The sequence below is a fragment of the Panthera leo genome, chromosome B3, assembly GCF_018350215.1.
Source record: "Panthera leo isolate Ple1 chromosome B3, P.leo_Ple1_pat1.1, whole genome shotgun sequence".
NCBI classification, from domain to species: Eukaryota; Metazoa; Chordata; class Mammalia; order Carnivora; family Felidae; genus Panthera; species Panthera leo.
The window spans coordinates 40,546,310-40,569,366 of NC_056684.1; the positions used below are offsets into that span (position 1 = coordinate 40,546,310).

The 23,057-nt window shown below is 38.4% G+C and overlaps 1 protein-coding gene across 4 annotated transcripts in view; it reads right to left on the reverse strand.

The window, feature by feature from the left end:
• The window catches only part of TRIP4 (thyroid hormone receptor interactor 4), a 64,778-nt gene that overhangs the window by 5,665 nt on the left and 36,056 nt on the right, over positions 1-23,057 (reverse strand). For 3 of the 4 annotated variants that reach the window (XM_042941730.1, XM_042941729.1, XM_042941727.1), the window contains 3 exons: positions 19,184-19,308; positions 17,720-17,811; positions 1,999-2,101 (listed from right to left, as the gene is read on the reverse strand). In XM_042941730.1, the coding sequence (XP_042797664.1) occupies positions 1,999-2,101; positions 17,720-17,811; positions 19,184-19,308 (320 nt within the window). The remainder of the gene's footprint in view (positions 1-1,998; positions 2,102-17,719; positions 17,812-19,183; positions 19,309-23,057) is intronic. The other variant, XM_042941728.1, reaches the window with a different exon arrangement.

Below are 23,057 nucleotides of genomic sequence, written 5' to 3' on the forward strand. Positions count from 1 at the left end.
AACTTTATGGGGCGCCTGGGTGGCTCAGTAGGTTGAGCATTTGACTTCAGCTCAGGTCATGATCTCACGGTTCGTGAGTTCAAGTCCCACGTCGGGCTCTGTGCTGACAGCTCAGAGATTGGAGCCTGCTTCAGATTCTGTTTCTCCCTCTCTCTGCCACTCCCCTGCTCACTCTCTATCAAAAATAAACATTAAAAAAATTAAAAATAAACTTTAAAAAAATAAATAAAATCTTTAGAAAATAATGATGAGATCGATCAATCAATCAATCAATCCTAAATAGTGGAGAGGAAGAAAAAAGTTTCCAGGGCCACTTGGCAACCAGCTGGGATAGTCTGAGTTGAATAATATGTAGAAGTCAAGGGCAACTTATGTTCAGATTTTCTGATATACAGGAATCTAAGGAACATATGTCTCATAAATCATAAGAGTTGCCTGAATTTTGTGATGATATACATTAATCTAAATTCATAGTCCAAGCATCTTATTTTGTGATTGTAAGCAGTATTACTCAAAGTGTAGTCAGCTGAGCAACAGCATCAGTATCACTTGGAAGAAGGCCCAGGAACCTATGTTTTAACAGCTCTCTAGGTGATTTTTATTTGCAGTACAGTTTGAAAAGTACTTCTCTATAGAACAGATTTATCAAATGGCTAGTTGGTCCCCCAGGTACAGTGTGAGGTAGAATTGTGCACAACCTAAGACAATGCATGCCCCCAAATTATCCAGTTCACAGAACGGGAAAGCAGTGTCACAGAGGCACAAAATAGTAACTGATGTGAGCAAATGGGACAGTTGCTGAAGTGGTTTTTATTTATTTTATTTTATTTTTTAATGTTTGAGAGAGCGTGCATGAAAGTGGGGGAGGGGCAAACAGAGTGGGGAGGAAGAGAATCTGTAGCAGGCTCATCACTGTCAGCGCAGAGCCTTACTCGGGGCTACATGCCATGAACTGCATTTGCACTGTGAGATCATGACCTGAGCTGAAATCAAGAGTCAAGACACTTAACCAACTGAGCCACCCAGGCGCCCCAAGGTTGTTTTTAAAAATAAGTTAGGCAGAAAGACCACCACTATGTATTTCCTGAGATAGTTTTGAAACAGAAGAGGCTGAGGTAGGACTAGACAGAGGAAGAGAAGTTGGTAGTAGTAGAAGAGTTGGAGATTGAAAAAGTAAAGTCAACAAAAAGTGATTAAGAAGTGAATATGCAAGGGTGCCTGGGTGGCTCAGTTGGTTGAGCGTCCAACTCTTGGTTTCAGCTCAGGTCACTATCTCAAGTTTTGTGAGTTCAAGCCCCACATCGGGCTCTATGCTGGCAGTGTGGAGCCTGCTTGGGATTCTCTGTCTCCCTCTCTCTATGCCCCTCCCCCACTCTCGCTGTCTCTGTCTCTCTCAGGATAAATAAACTTCTAAAAATAAAATAAAAAGAAGTGAATATGCAGGAATTCAAAGAGGGTACTATAATCATAAATACATAAAGCAAAAGTTACAGAAAAAATAAATCGAGAGGTTTCAAAGAGAGGGCTAGGTTAGAGCTTTAGGAACCAGTAATCAAGGGCAAATTGGGAGTGGAGCCTCCAAAACACTCAAAAAATAGACATACAAACTTCAGTCTTATTCTTGGATTGAAGACTGAAGAACAATGAATAAAGGTCATTATTGCCATTGGCATTGGCTTACTACTTCCTTTAATGAGCAGTGCAGCAGAGCAGAGCATACTCTTTTGGCTGACAAATGAGGATTTTAAATGTAATGGGATCTTAAATGCAAGTTTAGAGTGATTCACTAGCATACCATTAACTGTGGATCAACGTACACTTTGGAAAGGCTATATTGTAGTTAACTTAACATTAAAGTTATCACTAAATATAATCATATTAACCCTCCAATTCTTTACATGCCATAAAACAGAGGAAGAAGAGATTTTTAAAAAGTTGAGCAAGTGAGACACAAGACACAAAGAAAAGAAAATTAGACCATCAAAGTTTGTGACTTACAGATTTTTGGATTTCCTTTAATAGGAAACTTCACAATCATTTCCTGGGGATTTGTGCAGATGAAAACAAATGGAGAATCAGATTCTTGACTCATGTCTGGATACTGTGAAATATAGAAATAACAAGTTCAGACTAGTTGGGACAAATTTTGAATTTCAAGGAGATTAAAGGATGTCCCAGATTTCACCTCAACATTCTGATGATAGCACTCTCCATTTCAGTCAGGTAAAGAGGATTATGCTTAGCAAGCAAGAACAAACCTTCACCTTTCCCCAGGCCTTAGCACAGTGGTCTTATGCAATCTATTGCCTGCCATTTCTGACTTCCTTTAATGGGAACTTCTTTAAAAAAGAATACCTGATATCTTCCCAGAAGAAACAAAACTGACTGTTCTTTTTCTTTTTTTAAGTTTATTTATTTAAGTAATCTCTACATACAACGTGGGGCTCGAACCCACAAACCTGAGATCAAGAAAAAACTGACTGTTCTTTTAACATAAGTGACTGAGAGTTGGGAGAGTCACAGGTCTCCTTCTGGAACATCGGGCACCCCCTAGGTTAACTCAAGTAAAACACTGGAAGATTTAAGAAAAATAGAACATTTGTGGAAATTCTGCAAGAAATAATCAACAGAGCCCTTCTTTCACTAAAAGGAAGGAAGATGATTCATTCTGAAAGGTATGAACATGCAAAAGCTGTTTTGCTGGATGCATTCCAGACTTACTTAGGGTGAAAAGGTAACTGGTAGAGCAATTCTGAAAATTATTTAGAAGCCTCCTTTGGATCTCTCATCACAAATCTGTGTGAATACTTAGGACTTGTATTCCTTCTGCAAAGACAGACACAGAACCTGGAGTAAGACTATGCTGGCCACATAATTACAATTTAAGGAACAACTGAGGGTTGGCAGAAAGTGCTCTCTAGCAATGCCCAACTGATTTGTTGTTTCATTATTTCCTACCTTGGGATGTCTTGTATTTAGCATGTTTGACAAATATGACTCATGGGCTGACTACAACTATGGGTCAGACTTCATTCCCAGAGGAGCCTTTCTCCTAGTAGCTACCATCCTAGGTACGCACTTATTTTCCTCTCTTAGTCACCTGCTAAGATATATCCTCTAAAGACCTAAGGCTCTAAAATAGAAATGGAGGTTTCAGTAAAATAAGAAAATTCTAATTTCTCTGTAACTAGTGGAAGCATAAACAGTTAAAACTTCTTTACTGACCACTTGACCACTCTGTCTTAGGTGGTAGGTAACGCTATGGAGAAAACAGAGGAATTTTAGCAGCTTTTGGTCCTGCCCACATACCATGGCTTTCAGTGTGGGACAGGTGTGGCATGTACTTTGATAAAACATAGCTTAATATCAAGCATCAGACACAATTATATTCTGAGGCAGGATCAAAATGTTCATGGCAGAAAAGAAAGACTGAAGATGAGAAGGAAAATCCTCTTCTTTCCTTATCCCCTGGATCTTTAGAACTCAAAGAAAAGCAGGTTCCAGCTGTTACTGCTGAGGTGCTTTGGCACGAATAAAACCAGAGGCTGCCATCAAGATCTTTCAACCTAATTCTACAGAGGGCAAAACAGCAGCAGTCACAATTTCCATCTCCAATTTTCTTCCTCTCCCCTCTGTGTCTTAGAGTATTGAGGCAGAGGACAGGCTGCCAGGACCTCATGGCTCTGCTTTTCTGGAACTACAAGCTATTTCAGTCATCCTCTCCTCTTTTTCCTGCATCAATAAATGTTCCCTCTCTACTGAACCAATCCCATTAACAAACATAACTTCTGTAATGTCTGCCATAAAGCAAAAACTCTCCAGATCTCGCATTCTCAAGCTACTGCCCCATTTCTGATTCTCTTTACAACAAAATTCATTAAGAGATTGTCTGTGCTCTCTGCTTCAAATTCATCTGTTTTTTTTCTTGAATTCACTATAAACAGACTTTCACTCCCATCACTCCACCAAAATTATTCTTCATCAACTAAAGGTCATTGTTCACTTCCATGTTACTAAATCAAATGGTCACTTTTTCAGTTCTCATCTTAATTGATCTATTTGTAGAATCTGACAGAATTCTTCTCTCCCCCCTTCTTGAACACATTTCTCACTTGGCTTCCAGGATATCATTCTCTTCCTGGTTTTGCTATTTTACTGATTGCTCATTTCCCCATCCTTTAAATGTTGGGAGTGCTTCAGGGGTCAGGCCTCAGACCTCTTCTCTCTCTACATTCACAACCTTGGGGATTTCCTTCAATCTCAAGAGTTAAAAAATAAGGTCCTGAATTCCTAACTACGAGAGGTGATGGATGTTAACTAAATTTATTGTGGTAATCATTTTGCAACATATATGTGTATCAAATCCTTCTGCTGTACACCCTACACTAATACAATGTTATGTGTCAATTATATCTCAATAAAACTGGGGAAAAAATGAGGTCCTGAAAGTAAAAACCTAAACCACAACGAGATACTAGTTCGTGCTCAAGAAATGACTACAATAAAACAAAATAAAACAAAAACAAAAAACATGGAAAATAACAAGTGCTACTAAGGATGTGAAGGAATTAGAACCCTCATGCATTGCTGGTGTGAATGTAAAATGGTGCAGCTGGAGTGGAAAACAGTGTGGTGGTTCTTCAAAGAATTAAAGCAATTCCACTTACGTGTATATACCCAAAAGAATTCAAAGTAGGGACTCACATACTTGTGTACCAATGTTCATAGCACCATGATTCACAATACCCAATAGTATCCACAATCCAAGTGTTCATCAGCAGATGAACAAAATACCGTACATATGTACAGTGGAATATTATTCAGTCTTAAAAAAGAATCGAATTCTGATATATGCTACAACATGGATGAATCTTGAAATATTATGCTAAGCGAAATAAATCATGCAAAAGGACAAATATTGCATGATTCTACCTATATTAGGTACTTAGGATAAGCAAATTCATAGAGAAAAAATAGAGGTTACCAGGGCGTGGGGGGAGGAGGAAGAAGGAGTTATTATTTAATGAGTACAGAGTTTCTGTTTGAGATGATGAAAAAATTCTGGCAGATAATGGTGATGGGTTGTACAACACTGTAAAAGTACTTAATGCCACTGAATTGTATACCTAAAAATGGTTAAAATGGTAAGTTTCAGGTTATGTATTTTATCACAATACAAACAAAATTAAAAAAAAAATCAAGATCCTGAATTCTTTTCTAAACCTGCTCCTGTCTTATCCATACCCCCTTTAAAATGAGTGAATGATCCCATCTTTCCAGTGGTTCAGGCCAAAACCCCCACAATCAACCCACTGAGAAATCCTGTTAACTCTACCTTCAAAGGATGTCCAATACCTCACCACTTCCTAAGACCTCTATAGCTACTCCCTGATCCAAGCCATCATAATGTTTCCTTGGATTACCACAATAATCTAATTGGTCTGTTTCTGCCCTTAACCTCTTTCTTTTCTATTTTTAACACAGCAGTCAGAACTATTTAAAAAAATATATCAGATCATGTCACTCCTCTGCTTAAAACTCTCCAGTGGCTTTTCATCTCATTCAGAATAAAAGCCTAAATCCTCACCGTGACCTTCAGGTCCCTAGACAATCTGGCCCCCCATTTTCTTTCTTTCTTTTTTTTTTTTTTTTAATTTTTAATGTTTATTTATTTCTGAGAGAGACAGAGTGTGAGCAGGGGAGGGGCAGAGAGAGAGGGAGACAGAATCCAAAGCACACTCCAGGCTCCGAGCTGTCAGCAGAGCCAGACATGAGGCTTGAACTCACAGACCGCAAGATGCTGACCTGACCTGAGCTGAAGCTGGATGCTAACCGACTAAGCCACCCAGGTGCTCGTGGCCCATTTTCTGACACCTTTTTCTACTACTTTCACCCCCACTTTCACTACACTGTGGCCACAATGGTTTGTTGTTCCTGTCTCTGGGTCTTTCCACTTGCCTAGTCCCTCTTCCTGGAATGCTCTACCCCCTAGCCCAGATATCCACCTGGCTTCTTCTCTCTTTCTTCAGAACTTTATTTAAACGTCAACTTTGCAATAAGTTTTCCCTCATCATTCTATTTAAAATCGGAGCACCAAACTCCTCACAAACTTGACACTCTCAACCCCTCTCTCCTTTTTTTTTTCTTACAGCATTTACCATCATCTGATACTACATAACTTTACTTATTTAAATTTTTAAAAGATTTTATTTTTAAGTCATCTCTACACCCAACATGGGCCTTAAATTCATAACCTATAAGCTTCCAACTTCGGCTCAGGTCATGATCTCACAACTTGCGTGTTCAAGCCCTGTGCCAAGCTCTGTGCTGCCAGGTCAGAGCTTGGAGCTTGCTTTGCATTCTGCTTTCCTCTCTCTTTGCCCCTCACCCACTTGCACTCTCTCGCTCTCAAAAATAAACATTAAAACAAAATTTTTTTTTTAATTCACAACTAGAGATCAAGAGTTGCATGTTCTACCAACTGAGCCAGACAGGTGCCCCTAAAAATTTAAATATGGCTTCCCTTTACTAGGATGACAGCTCCATGAAGGCAAGGATTTTTGTCTGTTTTGTTTATTCCTAAGCACTTTGAATCATGCCTGACACACAGTAGGCAACCAATAATTATTTGTTGAATTTGGGGCATTTGGGTGGCTCAGTTGGTTAAGTGTCCAACTCTTGATCTCAGCTCAGGTTGTGATCTCAGGGTCATGGGTTCAAGCCCCATGTTGGGTTCTGTGCTGACAGCTCAGAGCCTGGAGCCTGCTTCAGATTCTGTGTCTCCCTCTCTCTCTGCCTCTCCCGCACTCACACTCTGTCTCTCAAAAATGAATAAATGTTAAAAAAAATTAAATTTTTTGTTGTTATTGAATTAAAAAACAATGAATTTATCAACTTGTGCATTAAGGTTATCTTTTTTTTTTAATTTTTTTTTTTAACGTTTATTTATTTTTGAGACAGAGAGAGACAGAGCATGAACAGGGGGAGGGTCAGAGAGAGAGGGAGACACAGAATCTGAAACAGGCTCCAGGCTCTGTGCTGTCAGCACAGAGCCCGACACTGGGCTCGAACCCACGGACCACTGGATCATGACCTGAGCTGAAGTCGGACGCTTAACCGACTGAGCCACCCAGGCGCCCCTAAGGTTATCTTAATCATGCTAAATACACACAGGCTGGGAACTAGACACTCTTAGGATGATAGCCCTGGGTAAAAGTAGGTGCTATCCTATAATCTGTTACCCCCCCGCCAAGATAAATTAGAATTCTTGGCAAGTGGGCCAATAAGGCCTTATGTTTAATATAAACTACCCTGACATATATTAATAGAGTAAGCAAATGTCAAATAACAGGGAAAATGATGGACAAATGAAATTATAGAACAAGAGGTTTATGGGACCCATTCTTGCTTCACAATAAAGATAAACATCAAAATCAGCTTTCCAAACTTAATCTAAATCCAAGTTTTATGTGAATATCTCTTTTCCCAAACTATTACTGAACTTCAGGAGGCTTACAAGAAACAGAGCTGACGAGCAAAGCAGCCTGCAAAAAAACAAAGCAAAGGCCTATGTGTTGGGAAAAGGGGTAGAATACATTAAAGCAAAGTCAGTTTGGCACAACCTCAGTACCTCCAGAAAAGCACAATCACTGTAACTGGGGTCTGGACACTATGGACCACATTAAACACTGACAAGTCAGTGACTTACAAGAAAGGGATTTTGGTCTGAGAGTAAAAAGACAAAAATGCACCTGATGGAGAGAAAAGTAAATTAGGGGCACCTGGCTGGCTCAGTCAGTAGAGCACATGACTCTTGATCCTTGGGGTAGTGAGTTCAAGCCCCACATTGAGTGCAGAGCTTGTTTTAAAAAAGAGAAAAGTAAATTAAGAGAAGGTTCATATTTAGAAACAGTGTGAATAAACTCCGGACGCTACAGTAAGGGTCAATGAGAGCACATCAGACAGGTTAGGGAATGTGGATTTTAAGATCAGGCAACTCAAAGCAACCATTCAAATTCAGTAACAGATTCCTCAGGAAGTTGCTGCTGTTCTTGCCTATGAAAACATGACTCCTATCACCTGGTTTCCAGCCTGATGAGTGGGGGAGGTGGGCCTACTCTTCTTTCATGCCTCATAAATTTCATAGCTGTCTAACATAACAGGTAATTAACTACTAAACAGCCATTTTCTTCTCTTCTCCAGAGGGAAATTGTTCACCAGTCATTTAGAAAACATTTCTTTTGCCATTTTCATAAGAGAAAAAAAAAGGTTAGTAGTTTTTGGCAATCACTACTAATTCAGAGTCAAGTGGCCATTTTCACCAACTCTGCAAGCCTCCATTTAGTCCTTGTACTGAAATGATCAGTAACTCCTAAATGATGCCACTCTTGACAACAAATCCCCAGATGACCTATAACTCTTATACCTGTCTCCAGAGGACTAACAGCTACTGCAAACAGTTAAGAAAGAACTCACTGACAAAGAACATATATTTGCTGTAGGTTTTCTTGGTTTAAACTTTGGGGAACTAGATAGGACATGAAATCAGGCTCTGAAATCTAGTTAGCTGAAAACCAACTCCACGAAGATTGAGGTGATAATACTCAGAAAGAGAGAAGGAAATAAGTCTGATAAAAAGGCTACAAGTAAAACAGATCCAAAGAAGCATATCCTGAAAGCAATTCTCTAATAGTTCTCTAATAGTTCTTGTTTACCTTTTCTGTTAAAGCAATTCAACAAGTCTACAGGACACACAACTAGTACCTTAGGCCCCACTATACTGGAGGATAAAACTTTTCTCACATCAGAATAACATAGGAGTAGTGATGCTCTGACAAGATGACAACTGTATATTTGACTGGAGTTGGATAGAGACCAAGCCAGCTGGCCCAATATGGGATCACTGAATTCCCACGTACAAGTACCCAAATCAAATCATGTGCTCAGTATAGGGGCGTTTGAGTGGCTTAATCAGTTAAGCATCAGACTCTTGCTTTCGTTTCAGGTCGTGATCTCAAGGTTTTTGAGTTTGAGCCCTGCAATGGGCTCTGAGCTGATAGGGCAGAGTCTGCTTGGGATTCTCCCTTTCCCTCTCTCTCTGCCCCTCCCCTGCTTTCACTCTCTCTCTCTCTCTCTCTCAAAACAACATTTTTTTTTTTTTAATAATCATGTGCTCAGTATCAAAGATGGAGGGATTGCAGCTCAATGCTACAGAGTTCATATTTGCTCCAGGTGAAAAGAATAATATGCAGCTTAAGGGTCTTACAGCCATTTGTGGAAGATGACCTAGTTGAAGCCACACAGCATTGGTTTCCTGGTCCCATCCTCCTCACAGTTAAGTTTCCACTGTGGCTTTCTGCGCTCTTTGGAATTCTATGCTAGAACCTCCATACACAAGAGAACCTAAGCAAGTGTATTTTCTCTAAAATTAACTGCATAGCTTTTCTGCCTTCTTTAAGACCTAAATGGGAATCACCCACTCACAACAGTTATTTTTGGTCTTAAATTTCCTATAGCAGGTTTTCACTCCAACTTAAACTAGTGAGAACCAAAAGAAAATTACTCTTAATTAAAGATACTATGTTGTAAGGTCCTTTAACCATTGAAGTCTACATTTGGGACTAATAACTCAGAATGCTAAAACTCCTCTTAAGGGATAGGACTATTTTAGAATTTATCTCCCAACGGGAGGCAAACTGTCAGGCAAACTGGTGCTATTAACAGTAACAATATGCCTTTATTGAATGATATTTGTCTTTGAGAACAAAACAGATTAAAACATTTTAAACTATCCAAATAAAAAATCATAACACTGTATGTTAACTATACCGGAATTAAATGTTTTTTTTTTTTTTTTTAATTTTATTTTTAAGCCATCTCTACATCCAACATGGAACTGAAACTCACAACCCCAAAAATGAGAGTCACATGCTCTCCCAACTGAGCCAGCCAGGCACCCCTGGAATTAAAATTTTTCTTTTTTATCATAAAAAAATTGATTTTTGTATGGTGATTACATATTATAGTACTTCTTTCCTTTACTGCTATAATATAGGTTTTCTTTACCACAGGTCATTTATTTCAAAGTTATTTATCTTAAAAGAATATTTTCTCTCTTTTCCTTAAAGTTTAGTTATTTATTTTGAGAGAGAGAGAGAGAGAGAGAGGCAGAAAGAGAGGGAGAGAATCCCAAGCAGGCTCTGAGCCATCAGTGCAGAGCCCAATGTGCAGTTCAAACCCAGAAACCATGAGATCATGGTCTGAGATGAAATCCAAAGCTGGACATTTAACTGACTGAGCTATCCAGGTGCCTCAAGAAAATTCTTTTTTTGTACACTCCATGTGGACTAATGATACTACCATTCACCCAATTGCCAGAGCCCAAAACCCAAGTTTATCTCAGATTTCTTTCTCTTATCTTTCATATCCAATCAAATAACCAAGTCCTATAGACTTTACCTCCTAAACATTTCAGTCATCTGTTCCTTTCTGCCCAACTCATCTGCCAGAGCAATAATAGAAATATGAACACAGTAGCCCAGGGAAGGAAGTGATTAGTCTTGTCAGGGAGGAAATGGACTGAGGTCTAGGAAGACACTACAGAGAGTGACATCTGAGTTGTTTAAAAGGATGAATATGAACTATAGTGGTAGAGAAGAGCATGGTGACCTGATAAAGGATGGCATACTGAGGAAGACAAATTCTTTCTTCAGTACTCACTTTTTTTAGAAGCTTCCTTAACCCTCTCCACCCCGCCCCCAGTCAAACTGCGTTAGGAGTTAGGGCCTCTCACACATTCCTTTTTCATATGATAATTAGTATGGTTGGGTTTTCTTGTCTCAGTCTCTTCTAGTAGACTGAAAGATCCAGAAAGATGAAGTATCTGTTAAAACTCTGGATCCTTAGTCTTTTTTTTTTTTTTTTTAATGTTTACTTATCCTTGACAGAGAGAGTGAGACAGAGCGTGAGTGGGGGAGGGCCAGAGAGAGGAAGACACAGAATGGGAAGCAGGCTCTGGGCTCTGAGCTGTCAGCACAGAGCCCAACGCGGGGCTTGAATCATGAACATGAGAACATGACCTGAGCCGAAGTCGGACGCTCAACCAACTGAGCCACCCAGGTGCCCCTGGATCCTTAGTCTTTAGCGCAGTTCCTGGCACATGACAGATGGTCAGTCAATACTTACTGAATGTATGATTGTATAACATTCCAAGCAATAAAATCTTAGATAATTTGCTACCTGGTTCATACAGTAGACTAGGTGAAAAATTAAGAAGCCGTGAACAGATTGCAAGAAGATACCAAGGCTACAGCAGATTCCTTCTAGATCAAGCAGACCACTTTCTCTCTAAGCCTCGGTTTACTTACAGGTAACATGAAGGTGTCACATTAAGTGATTGATTCTACTTACATAAAACCTCTTACATCTATTCCCCTCTTGTCTAATTTCACTGGCATTATCCTAGAACAGACCTTTGAAAATATCTCGACCCTGGAATGACAACTGCCATCTCATTAGTCTCCCCACCTTCAGGCTCTTCACTGCAATTAATCTTCCACCTTGCAGTCAGATCCATTTTCCTAAATGGAGGCCCTGATCACGTTCCAAACACCCCGGCTCCATTCCACAACTGACTACAGATCAAAGTCTTACCTCTGAAGCCTATCATTCAAAGCTATCTACCATCTGACCGCAACATACCTTTCCATTCTTGTTTGCTGCTTCTTCCTCTTCTTCTCCCAGTTTGTCTCTCAACAAACTGGTTTGCTATTATTCTCTGGACAGGCCCCTAACTTCCCACCTCACGCTACTCCTCCTCCTTGGAATATGCTTTTCTTATCAACTAAGTAGGAAGACCTGAACAGCAATCCCAATTCTACCATTTACTGACTGACACTATGCAAATTACTTTAACTCTCTGTCTAGAATTCTCTTCTCTTTAAAAGAGGGATAACGATACTTTGCTTGAAGTGGTTGTGAGGATAAGAAAATAACATACACAATAGGCCTTGTATAATATAGCTGATCAAAAAGTGAGATTTTATTATTATTACCTTTCAAGGCTAATTCAAAAGCCATATTCTTTTTTTTTTTTTAAGTTTATTTATTTATGTTGAGAAAGTGTGATAGAGTATGAGGAAGGGGCAGAGAGGGAGAGAGAATTCCAAGCAGGCTCTGAGCTGACAAAGAAGGCTTAAACTCAGATCATGACGGAGTTAATCATCATTAACAGATATCATGACCTGACCCAAAATCTAGTCAGATACTTAACTGATTGAGCCACCCAGGCAGCCCAAAAAGCCATATTCTTAATAAAGTCTTTTGGGGTCCCTTCTAGCTAGAAGCAACCTTTCTGTCCTTTAAATTCCTCAGAGACACTCTACTTTTCAAGACAGTTATCCTTGCTTTTTGTTTTTCTTTGTTTACATACATATTTTACCTATCTAGTAGTCTTTTAAACACCCTGAGGACAGACCCCATGGCTAATTCATCTTTTTATTTCTTGTAGTGTCTAAAACAATGTCTGATTTATGGTAGGCACTCAAGTATTTACTGATAAATACTTAAGAAAACCTTAAGAGTTATAGGTTTGTTTTCAGATGAAAAGGTAAAAACATTAAAGAATTTACATAAATGTATAGACAAGTGTTAACGTTCCCCTCCTCTTTTCGGGATAAGTACAAAGGAAAGCAAAATGCTTTCTGGAATATAAAAAAATATACATGGTTGTGCTCAACTCAGCAAGTAGGCATTTGACACCCAGATTACAAAACAACTTTAAAGATAGTCTGCTCTGACCTAGAAATTCCAGTAAATATTCTAGTCTCCATGAGAATTCTGAAAATATGTTCCCTGTTTCACTCAAGTAAGCTGTACTTTTAAAGAACAGCCTAGGGTTAGGCTAGTTGTGGCAGACACACAGTTCCCCTCTTTGTTGGGTCTCTGACACAGCCCTCATGATCCCTTAGAAATCCACATTTTAGGTCTATAAATATGCAGGTTTTCTCAGTATGACAGAGGACATTTTCACATATTTTAAAAGAAAGTAGGGGCACCTGGGTAGCTCACTCGGTTGGGCGTCCAACTTCGGCTCAGGTCATGATCTTGCCGTTTGTGAGTTCGAGCCCCGCATCGAGCCCTGTGCTGGCAGCTCGGAGCCTGGAGCCTGCTTTGGATTCTTTGTCTCCCCTTCTCTGTGCCCCTCCCATGCTCGAGCTCTGTGTCTGTCTCTCAATAATGAATAAACATACATACATACATACATACATAGAAAGAAAGAAAGAAAGAAAGAAAGAAAGAAAGAAAGAAAGAAAGAGTTTGTGGGGGTGCCTGGCTGGCTCAGCCAGTAAAGAATGTGACTTTTGATCTTGGGGTTGTGAGTTCAAGCCCCATGCTGGGCACAGAACTTACTTTAAAAGAAAAAGAAAAAGAAAAAGAAAAAGAAACTTTGGGGATACTGCATTTTTCAAGGCTGTTATCTGGGTTGAATACTAACTATTCCTTCATTCTCTAATTTCTCACCTCTCAGACCTACAGACAATCCACTGATTGATGATAGAAGATGATGATTTCCACACATGATTTTTGCAAACCTTCCTGATGATCTGTATTGCTTGGATACCCTTATAGGAGAAGGACCAAATAATACTCTCTACCCCAATGAAGACTTCAATTCTATTGCTAATGTCAGTTATATAGGTACCCAGCAGAACTGCTTCAGCATAACTCTTTAAAGATAGGGTCTTAGCTATTATAAAAGCCATAAGATCAAACGGACTGAAGGGTCAGTAAACTGGCAGGAGAGGAATGGATTTAGTCAGAAGAAATGGAATAATCAATGACCTTGGAGATTTCAGACAAACCAGATTTTCTATTGAAGGCAGAGATATAAATAGCCCAAACACAACATAGACAAGTAGAAACAAAAGCCACCAACTCAACTTTCTGTTTGAAAACTTGTTAGGTCTAGAGAACTGTTCAAACCACAGCTGCTAATGGTTATGGATTTGGCAATCAAAATGTCTTTGTTAAAAGAAAAAAAAAGAGTTTTAACTGCCTTACTATTGAGGTTACAAACCACAGCCTTGATGCATTGTTGCAGTCAACATCCTCCCTGCTGTTTTTGAGAGCTTACATCTGCTGCTGGCAGATAAAGTGCTGGCAAACTGCATGGGCTCCTTCCAGGGGAATACAGGAGAAGTTGTAACTAGATGGCTCTCATCTACCTTTCTCTCCTGAGTTGAGCCCACAGCCTTTGCTGCATCATTCTTGTCTTGTCTAGGTTGATTCCCTGCCATTACTCAGAGGGCTGGGGGTCTAGTGGGATTTTCTTCTGGCACAAATTGGCCATGCCAGCCATACTACTCTTAGAAGATAAAATGAAGACGAGTTCTTAGCTCAGGGCAAAGCATTTTAAGCACATATTTTAAAAAATCACTTAGAGTATAGTGTACTTGATTTTAAACAACCTCTAATAAAACTTTTTTTTAAAGAGACTAAACGATCACATTATGCCAAAAATAGTGAGGGCTTAGTATATTTTAACTTATCAAAGAAAGGCCAAGAATGTGAGGTCAGGAAGTAAGTTACTGAGTTTCTTTGGGGAAGGAAAAAGGAACAAGATGGAGAAGTAAAATGTGGTCCAAGTCACACATGAGATTAGTTTCAGTTGAAATAAAAACTACTAGATCTACATTGGTTTTCAAAGAAAATGTCATTCAGCTGGGTAATGAAAAATGAGTGTAAAGGTGCAGAAAGAAGACATAGGTCAAGAAATTGTTTTCTGTATGATTCTCCCTCAGTGAGATGACCTATGACAATAAAAGAAAACCAAACATACTTAGGCTAGCACTATCTTAGCTGTATATACAAGATACCAGTTCTGCAGTATGAAAGTAGATAGTGTGTATGAGGTAGGGGGAGGGGATTTATGGTCGAAAAGTGTAACACTGTGTGTTGTATCCATTAGACGTAACAGACAGTTGTATCAGACAGTCATAATGCACACTAGCGTATTAAGGTCTCTGAGAAGGTCTACAGTAAACAAACACATTTGTCTGATACAAATACATTTTCCAAATGTATGTGTCCATTCAGAACCACCTCCCCCTATTTTTATTTCCCCAGAGAACACCTATACATGGAAGAGTTTGGGAAATGCTAGTCTAGGGCTATTATTCCTAAACTTTCAACTCATTCTTACAGTAATGAGAGTAAGGTTTGTAAAACAGACTAGGCAATCACATTACTAACACCACAGAACCACAGCTCAAAGACAGGTAGATTAGCAAAGACGCTTGAGACATTTTCCGAAAGGCAGCCAAATACCAAAGCTACAACTTTTAAAAGATCTTTATCTAATAAATAATCCCCAAATAAGACTAATATCAATTCTGCATACATTCATGAGCTACCCCCAAAGAAAAGAAACAGTGGGGAAAAGCCCCAGAAAAGCTGACCATAGGGAAAATGAGTAAGGGATTCCTATTTGATGAAGCCTACTGGCTTCTGGCATTTGGAGATATTCTAATGACATATACCAGAGAAATTCATAAGGAGAGTTGCCAGGACCTCCAGCTGGGAACATATGGAAGGATTCCTACATTTCTATGTGCTGCCCTCAGCATCCTCAGGATAAAAGACAGAATCTAAGCTCAAGGAGGAGTATCATGCTGACCTGAAAGAGAAGCATCCATGAGAAACCAAAAAAGATTTGTCAATTAGATTTCTAACTCCCATAAGCTTGCTGTACTACACAGACTAGGATTACTGTTTCCTACCCTTCTCTACACATTTTGTGGAAGGAAGAAGACTGGCTGTCTAGTGATTGAAATCATTTGACCTTGTATCAGATGGTGGTTTGCTTGATGGACAAATAAAAAAATAAAGGAAGGCCCTTTGCCAAACCCCACCACCCACATACCAGATGCTCCAGATTCCCCTTTTTAAATTTTTTTTAACTTTTAAAAATAGGTTTATTTATTTTAAGAGAAAGAGAGACAGAGCAAGCATGTGCGCACACGTGCAAGCAAGGGAGCAGCAGAGAGAGAATCCCAGTGTGGGGCCTGAACCCATGAACCATGAAATCATGACCTGAGCTCAAACCAAGAGCTGGACGCTCAACCAACTGAGCCACCAGGTACCCTGATTTCCCTTTAAGAATGCAGATATCCTATGAAGAAAATATACTGATAACATATTAACTCATCCTAAGCTATTAATGCCTGTGACAGTCTTTAAAACTATAAGGCCTACACCAATGTAAGCAATTTTTATAACTGTTACTTCTAGACTGAAAAAAAAAAGGGGAGAGAAAGAGAGGAAAGAAGATACTGGGGAAATGGGCAAAAGGCCCATGGAAGCACAGGTACAACGGTGTGGAAAAAAGGGTCTCCACATGTCCATGGTTTTGCCTAGGTCTGAATTAGGTAGTAAGGTTCAGAACAAAAGGCTAGGGGTCAAATCCATGCCAAAATGCATGCATTGTACTCCTATACATAAAGTAATCAGAGAAGAGCTAAGGAGGCAATCCACAAGAAAATGAAAGAAAACTAGAGGGATAATTACTGGCTAAAATCTGTGAGGAAAGGGTAGAGAGGGTAACATAGATAGGATCAAGTTGGTTTTTTAAGTTATTTATTTATTTACTTATTTAGAAAGAGAGAGAGAGAGAGCGCGAGCATGTGCGCTTGCATGAGCTCACAAGCAGGAGGAGAGGGGCAGAGACAGGAAAGAAATCCCAAGCAGGATCCACACTGCCAGCGCAGAACCCCGTCAGAACAGAGCCTGATGCGGGGCTCAAGCCCACAAACTGCGAGATCATGACCTAAGCCAAAATCAAGAGTCAGACGCTCAACTGACTGAACCACCCAGGCTCCCTAATAGGAGTTTTTACAACAGTAATAATGTTATCAAAAGGCAAATAGATCTGGAAAACAAAGGGTTTACTGAGAAAAATTAAGCTGAAAAACATTTTCCTAAGTACAGTGGTTGCCTAAAGCAATTGTTGAAAGTACAGGAAAACCATACTGTTAGGTAAGACTCTACAGGCTTCAAGGATAGACTTTGCCATTTTGGATTCTGCTAGTCTGAGTCTAAACATACAGCTCTAAAATTTCAGGCGTTCTCCAATGAAGCTAAAGTCTTTCGGCTCCCTCTGCTGCTCAAAAATGAAATCTAGTTATGTCAGTTCAACCTTCAATGATCAAAAGAAATAAAAATACATACCTACACATGTGTGCACATACTCCCTCGCATATACACTCCCCAAATATGGCACAGTCCAGGCAATCAGAAATCAGAATTCAAACTTACTTGCCTATCATGAATTCTCTGGCTTGAACCAAATCTTCCACAATAATAACAAATCCTATCATCCTCACCACCTAATTGAAATAATTCAAAGGATAATGGAGGGTTTCTTTACCAAAAGCAGCAAAGTTTTATGAAAGGTGAGGACTCTTTATTTGTTAGCCTGACTGGGGAAATAGCTTTTTATGCAGAAATGTACATGTATTAGAAACCAGAACAATCACCAGTTTTTCTGTTTCTGCACTGGTCTTGTATCTGTCCAGTATTTCCCTATGAAAAGATTATCCTCACATGTCTAAATTCAGTTGCTATCACCTTACTATCAGCACGATATTCTGTATTGAAGGATTTACAAGTCAACTATGGTGGCAAACTAAGCATGTGTCCAAGAGAAGTATACTTTACCCACCTGTTCCTTAAACTGCTTCTGGGACAAGCAGTCAATGAGGTCCACACAGCCCAGAAGACAACCTGATGGATAGTCGTTGGGAAATTCCACATCTGAATCAAGAATAAGAGAAGCATCAGCTATATCTCCTTTTTGTTCCCCTGAAACTCACAAATCTGTTTCCAATTCTGAACAAATCACTATCTCTATTACCTACTGTAGACACAGAAAAACAATGAGGTTTTTATTTAGCACAAGTGTTTGCATTTTAGCAACAAATTTAGTGAGTGTCTGGCATAGTCCACTATCTACATTCTAAGCTATAAAAAAAATTACCCTTACACCATCAAAGTTCAAGGACCCTACAACTTCACTCCAAAAAAAGTTCAAGGACCCTACAACTTCACTCCAAAAAAATCATTCCACCTATACTCAATTGGATTAACCTGGAGTTTGGTGGCGATGGGTTTTGGAAACAAGCTACAGCTGTGAAGAGAAAAACCAAAAAGGGTAGTAAAACATTTAAGAATGACAGAACACAGGGGGAGAGAGAGAGAGAGCAAAAAAAAGAATGACAGAACATAAATTTAAAACAAGCTAGTCATATCAGTCAAAACGTTGTGCTTTTAAGGAAACAAGCACCTTTGATTCCTCAAGTTTTGGTTTCCTTAAAACTTTTAAAGGTAGTTCTATAATCATCCTCTCATTCTACCTTCAAAGCAAGTGTATGAGTTAGGTAAGAGGAAGAAAAACAAGACATCTAAGAGTCAGAAACAGTTTTTTTGGATCCAAATATGATGTGCTTGGGGGGTAATTCCCAAAATATAATTGTTAAGTCAACCAACTCTGACCTGTCCAAATCCCATAGCAGATGTTTATTTGGGTCAGTCCCCTCAAAAAATTCTTATTGTGGTTGTTCTTCCCAATCTAAAGATCCCAGAGTTTATAAAAGTCATTATACTCTCACAGTTAAAAATTTTTTAAAAAAGAAAATTTTCTTAAATTAAAACTAGTTGGTTGATTTCTGGTCTTGGGAACTGATAGGCATATTTTTTAATGTTTATTTATTTATTTTGAAAGAGAGAGACAGCAGGTGTGAGCAAGGGAGGGCAGAGAGAAAGGGAGAGACAGAAAGAATGCCAAGCAGGCTAGTCGCTGCCAGAGCAGAGCCCGATGTGGGGGCTGAACCCACGAACGGTGAGATCATGACCTGAGCTGAAATCAAGAGTCAGATGCTTAACTGACTGAGCCAGCCATGCGCCCTGGGAACTAATATTTTTATTTGCACTGTTTGATGAATGAATGCTTTGAACATGTGCCTAGGTTTGCCACTAAACAAACAAACGTACACAAAGATTAAAGTCCCTCTCATCTACTTCCCTCTCCCAAAAAAAAAAAAAAAGTCAGAGGAGGAAGGGGGTGAAAGAAGATGAACTTCTTTCCTTTCCATCAAGTAATACTGAATGGAGAATATATGTCTGTCACCTTTCCCACGAAGAAGACGATATGTAGTCTGGAGTTCTGAGACTTCTTGAGGGGAGGGTCTTTTGGCTGTGGCTGCTATCCAAAGACGTCCTCTGTGAGGAGTGTACCAACTTCTGCCCTCCACCCTTAAAAAAATTACAAATTTAGTAGAAAGGATCTAAATTCTAGTGTCCCAGAGGATCTCATCTAATATAGCAAATCACCCGGCTAAACCAAGAGATCTATAGAAGATATCTCACAAAGAGGGGTATTTTGTGTGAAAAACATAATTATAACACAATACCCTTAAATGGAGTATGAACCCTGTTCTCTAGCTTTTCCTATCATCAGAATAAAGACAATGATCTCTTTCAGGTCCTATTTTTAACTCCATCTCTGTAAGTCAGACTTGTATCTTTCACTAGCCTTGTGACTTCCACCATTTAAATCTTACACTTTTAAGGGATCCAAACTGTTCCACAAAAAGGAAATCCTTGATGTTCTTTGAGTCACGGGCTAACTTTTTCTTGGAAGATTTGTTAATTGTTTTCTAACCTAACAGAAAAATCTTCACCAACACACAAATCTCTAAGAATAGTACTTTTATAGTTGTCACTTTATAGAATTTAAGTAAATAAAAATGTTTATCATCTTCACTCTTTAAATTGCAACCATATTCATTTATATTTTCTAAGTATTTTATAAAGGATTATGTTCTTTGTAAATAATTAAACAACTTGACTAGTTTGAAAGAATCTTTAGGTGGAATAACAATGCACCCAAGAGAACTTAATTACTCTCCAAGGATTACAAAAAGATATTCCTGGGGGATGGGAGGTTGGGCAAAATGAGTGAAGGAGAAAGGGAGATACAGGACTCCAGTTATAGAATGAGTTAAGTCACGGTAATAAAAAGCACAGCATAACGAATAAAATGATTTTATAATAGCAATGTAACGGGACAGATGGTAGCTATACTTATGGTGAACACAGCATAATGTATATAAACTTGTCAAATCACTAAGCTGTCTACCTGCAACTAATGTAACATTGTGTGTCAACTATACTCAAAAAATAAATAAGAAAAAAGAAAAAAAAAAAGGATGTTTCTCTTTTAGTTCCAATCAAATAAAATACCTTGATAATATACTGCTATTACACTATTCTTACAATGGGAAATAGGGAATTTCTCCTATCCTTCATTTTCCAATATAGATGAACTGAAATAGTGCCAGGCACATACATAGCAGGTGATCAAAAAATGAAGAACTAATCAGTATCGTTCTTCCCTCCACACCAAATAATCTGAAGGGTTATTGGGAAAATGGTCTCACAAATGTGGCAGAATCATTCATTTTATTTCTGTGGGATTCGTGATTGTGAGCTGGATGTTGCTCATCTGTTCTTTTCAGTAACAAAATCTGAAGAATATAGATCCAAAACAGGAGAGAAATGTAAACATTCTGATTCTCTCAGCAGAAAGCGAGCTGTTTAGTTTTCTGCTTTGGAAGAGGGAAAAGACACCCAAATTGTAGAAAACTGAGTAAGAACAGATACCTGAGGGTCTAGTTGCCCTGGAGCAGAAGCAGATTCACATGCATTTGTTCTAATGGCATCACACACATGAACTAAAAAGCAATTACAAACCAAAGCAAGAAGACCTAACCTTCAAGAAGGGAGAAAAATGACAATGCACCGTAATGAAAGAAGGAAATCACAGCTAATAATGAATACACCAAAGTAGAAATGATTGATACTAAATGCCAATAAAAAATTTTCTTTCAGAAGACAAATGACTGAAACTTACACAGTAAGACTGGAAAAAACCACTAAAAACTTGAACTTAAGTTCCATCTCTGCCACTAACTAGCTTTTAATTCAGAGAAAGCTACTTTATCTATAAAGTGTCCTTATGTAAGTGTCCTCATTTGTGCAAGACTGTAATAATACTGGCCTTATCTATTTTATAGAGCTACTGCTGCTTTTAGAACTGTAAAAATTTATTTAAGTATATTACTACTGTTATGAGTTAGGACACTGTCAGGCATAGTAAATTCTAATAGATAGAATAAAAAGGAACAAAAAGATATCTGCATCTTCAAATTCACTGCAATATTATTTATAATAGCCAAGATATGGAAACAACCAAATGCCCACTGATAGATGAATGGATCAAGAAAATGTGGTATATATACATAATGGAATATTATTCACCCATAAAAATAAAGGAAATCCTGCCATTTTATTTACAACAGACCTTGATGGCATTGTGCCAAATCAGACAAAAAGACAAATACTGTATGATCTCACTTATATGCAGAATCTGAAAAAACACAAACTCATAGATAGAAAATAGTGGTGGTTGCCAGAGGTAAATGGGTAAAAATAGTCAAAACTTTGAGGTATTAGATAAGTAAGTCCTGCGGAAGTAATGTACAGCATGGTGACTATAGTTAACAATATTGTGCTGTATATTTAAAAGCTGCTAAGAGAATAGATCTTAAAAGTTCTCACAACAAGAAACAAAAAATTTGTGACTATGTGAGGTAAAGGATATTAACTAAACTTACTGAGGCAGCCATTTAAAAATATATACATATATCAAATCATTATGTTGATACCTTAAACTAATACAATGTTATTTGTTAATTACATTGTAATAAAACTGGAAAAAAAGGGAAAGCGAGTATGTTGTAATGATAAGTGAAAGAAGTAAAATACTGAATATATTTTATTACCTCACTATACAACAGCACAGGAAAATAAATATAAATAAGCCCTCTAAAATTCTAAAAGTAGGTGTTTCTAAGTGGTGGGATTATAGGCGATCTTTCTCTTTCTAGCTACTTCACCGTATTTTCCAATTTTCTATTTATATTTATAAAAGCAAACTATTTTTTTATTTTTTTTAAAGATTTTATTTTTAAGTAACTTTATACCCAACGTGGGGCTCTAACTTACAACCCCAAGATCAAGAGTCACATGCTCTACCAACTGAGCCAGCCAGACGCACTGAAAAAAATATTTTTTAAAATTGAATTGAGAAGCGGGGCACCTGGGTGGCTTAGTTGGTTGAACGTCCAACTTTAGCTCAGGTCATGATCTCATGGTTCGTGAGTTCAAGCCCCACATCCGGCATGCTGCTGTCAGTGCGGAGCCTGCTTCAGATCCTCTGTCCTTCTCTCTGCCCCTCCCCCGCTTGAGCTCTCTCAAAAATAAATAAAAAACTTAAAATAAAATAGGGGCACCTGGGTGGCTCAGTCAGTTAAGTGTCTGACTTCAGCTCAGGTTATGATCTCACAGTTTGTGGGACAGGGTCCTGCACTGAAGCTCAGAGGCTGGAGCCTGCTTCAGATTCTGTGTCTCCCTCTCTCTCTCTGTCCCTCCCTGGTTCACACTCTTTCTCAAAAATAAACAAACCTTAAAAAAAAATTTTTAATAAAAAAATTAAAAAATAAAATAAAACCGAATTGAGAAGAAACATGAAACCATAGAACATTAAGTTCTAACCATCATGAATAGGTACAACCACTCAACCTTGTAATAAAGCGACTTAACTCTTAAATCCTTCATTTTTCTAGACAAGTAGTTTTTCATATGATTAGTCAGATTAGTACATAGATATATGAAAGAAAAAAACATAGTTGGGCTGTTGTCTTAAAAAAATTAATAAATAGCCATAAAAACTGCATTTCAAATAAGATCAAATCATTAATGTTGTTGAATACTATATTCCAAAGGCAAAGCCAAGAGAAGTTTTGTCAAGAGACTTCATTCTGAAGATGGAAAAACTGGTATTTTATTCTTTTTTTATGACTAGGATCCTTAGCCTTTCTAACCTCAGGTTTTTTTTAAGCTATTCAGTAAAAACACTACTACCAAATCAGTAACATGAA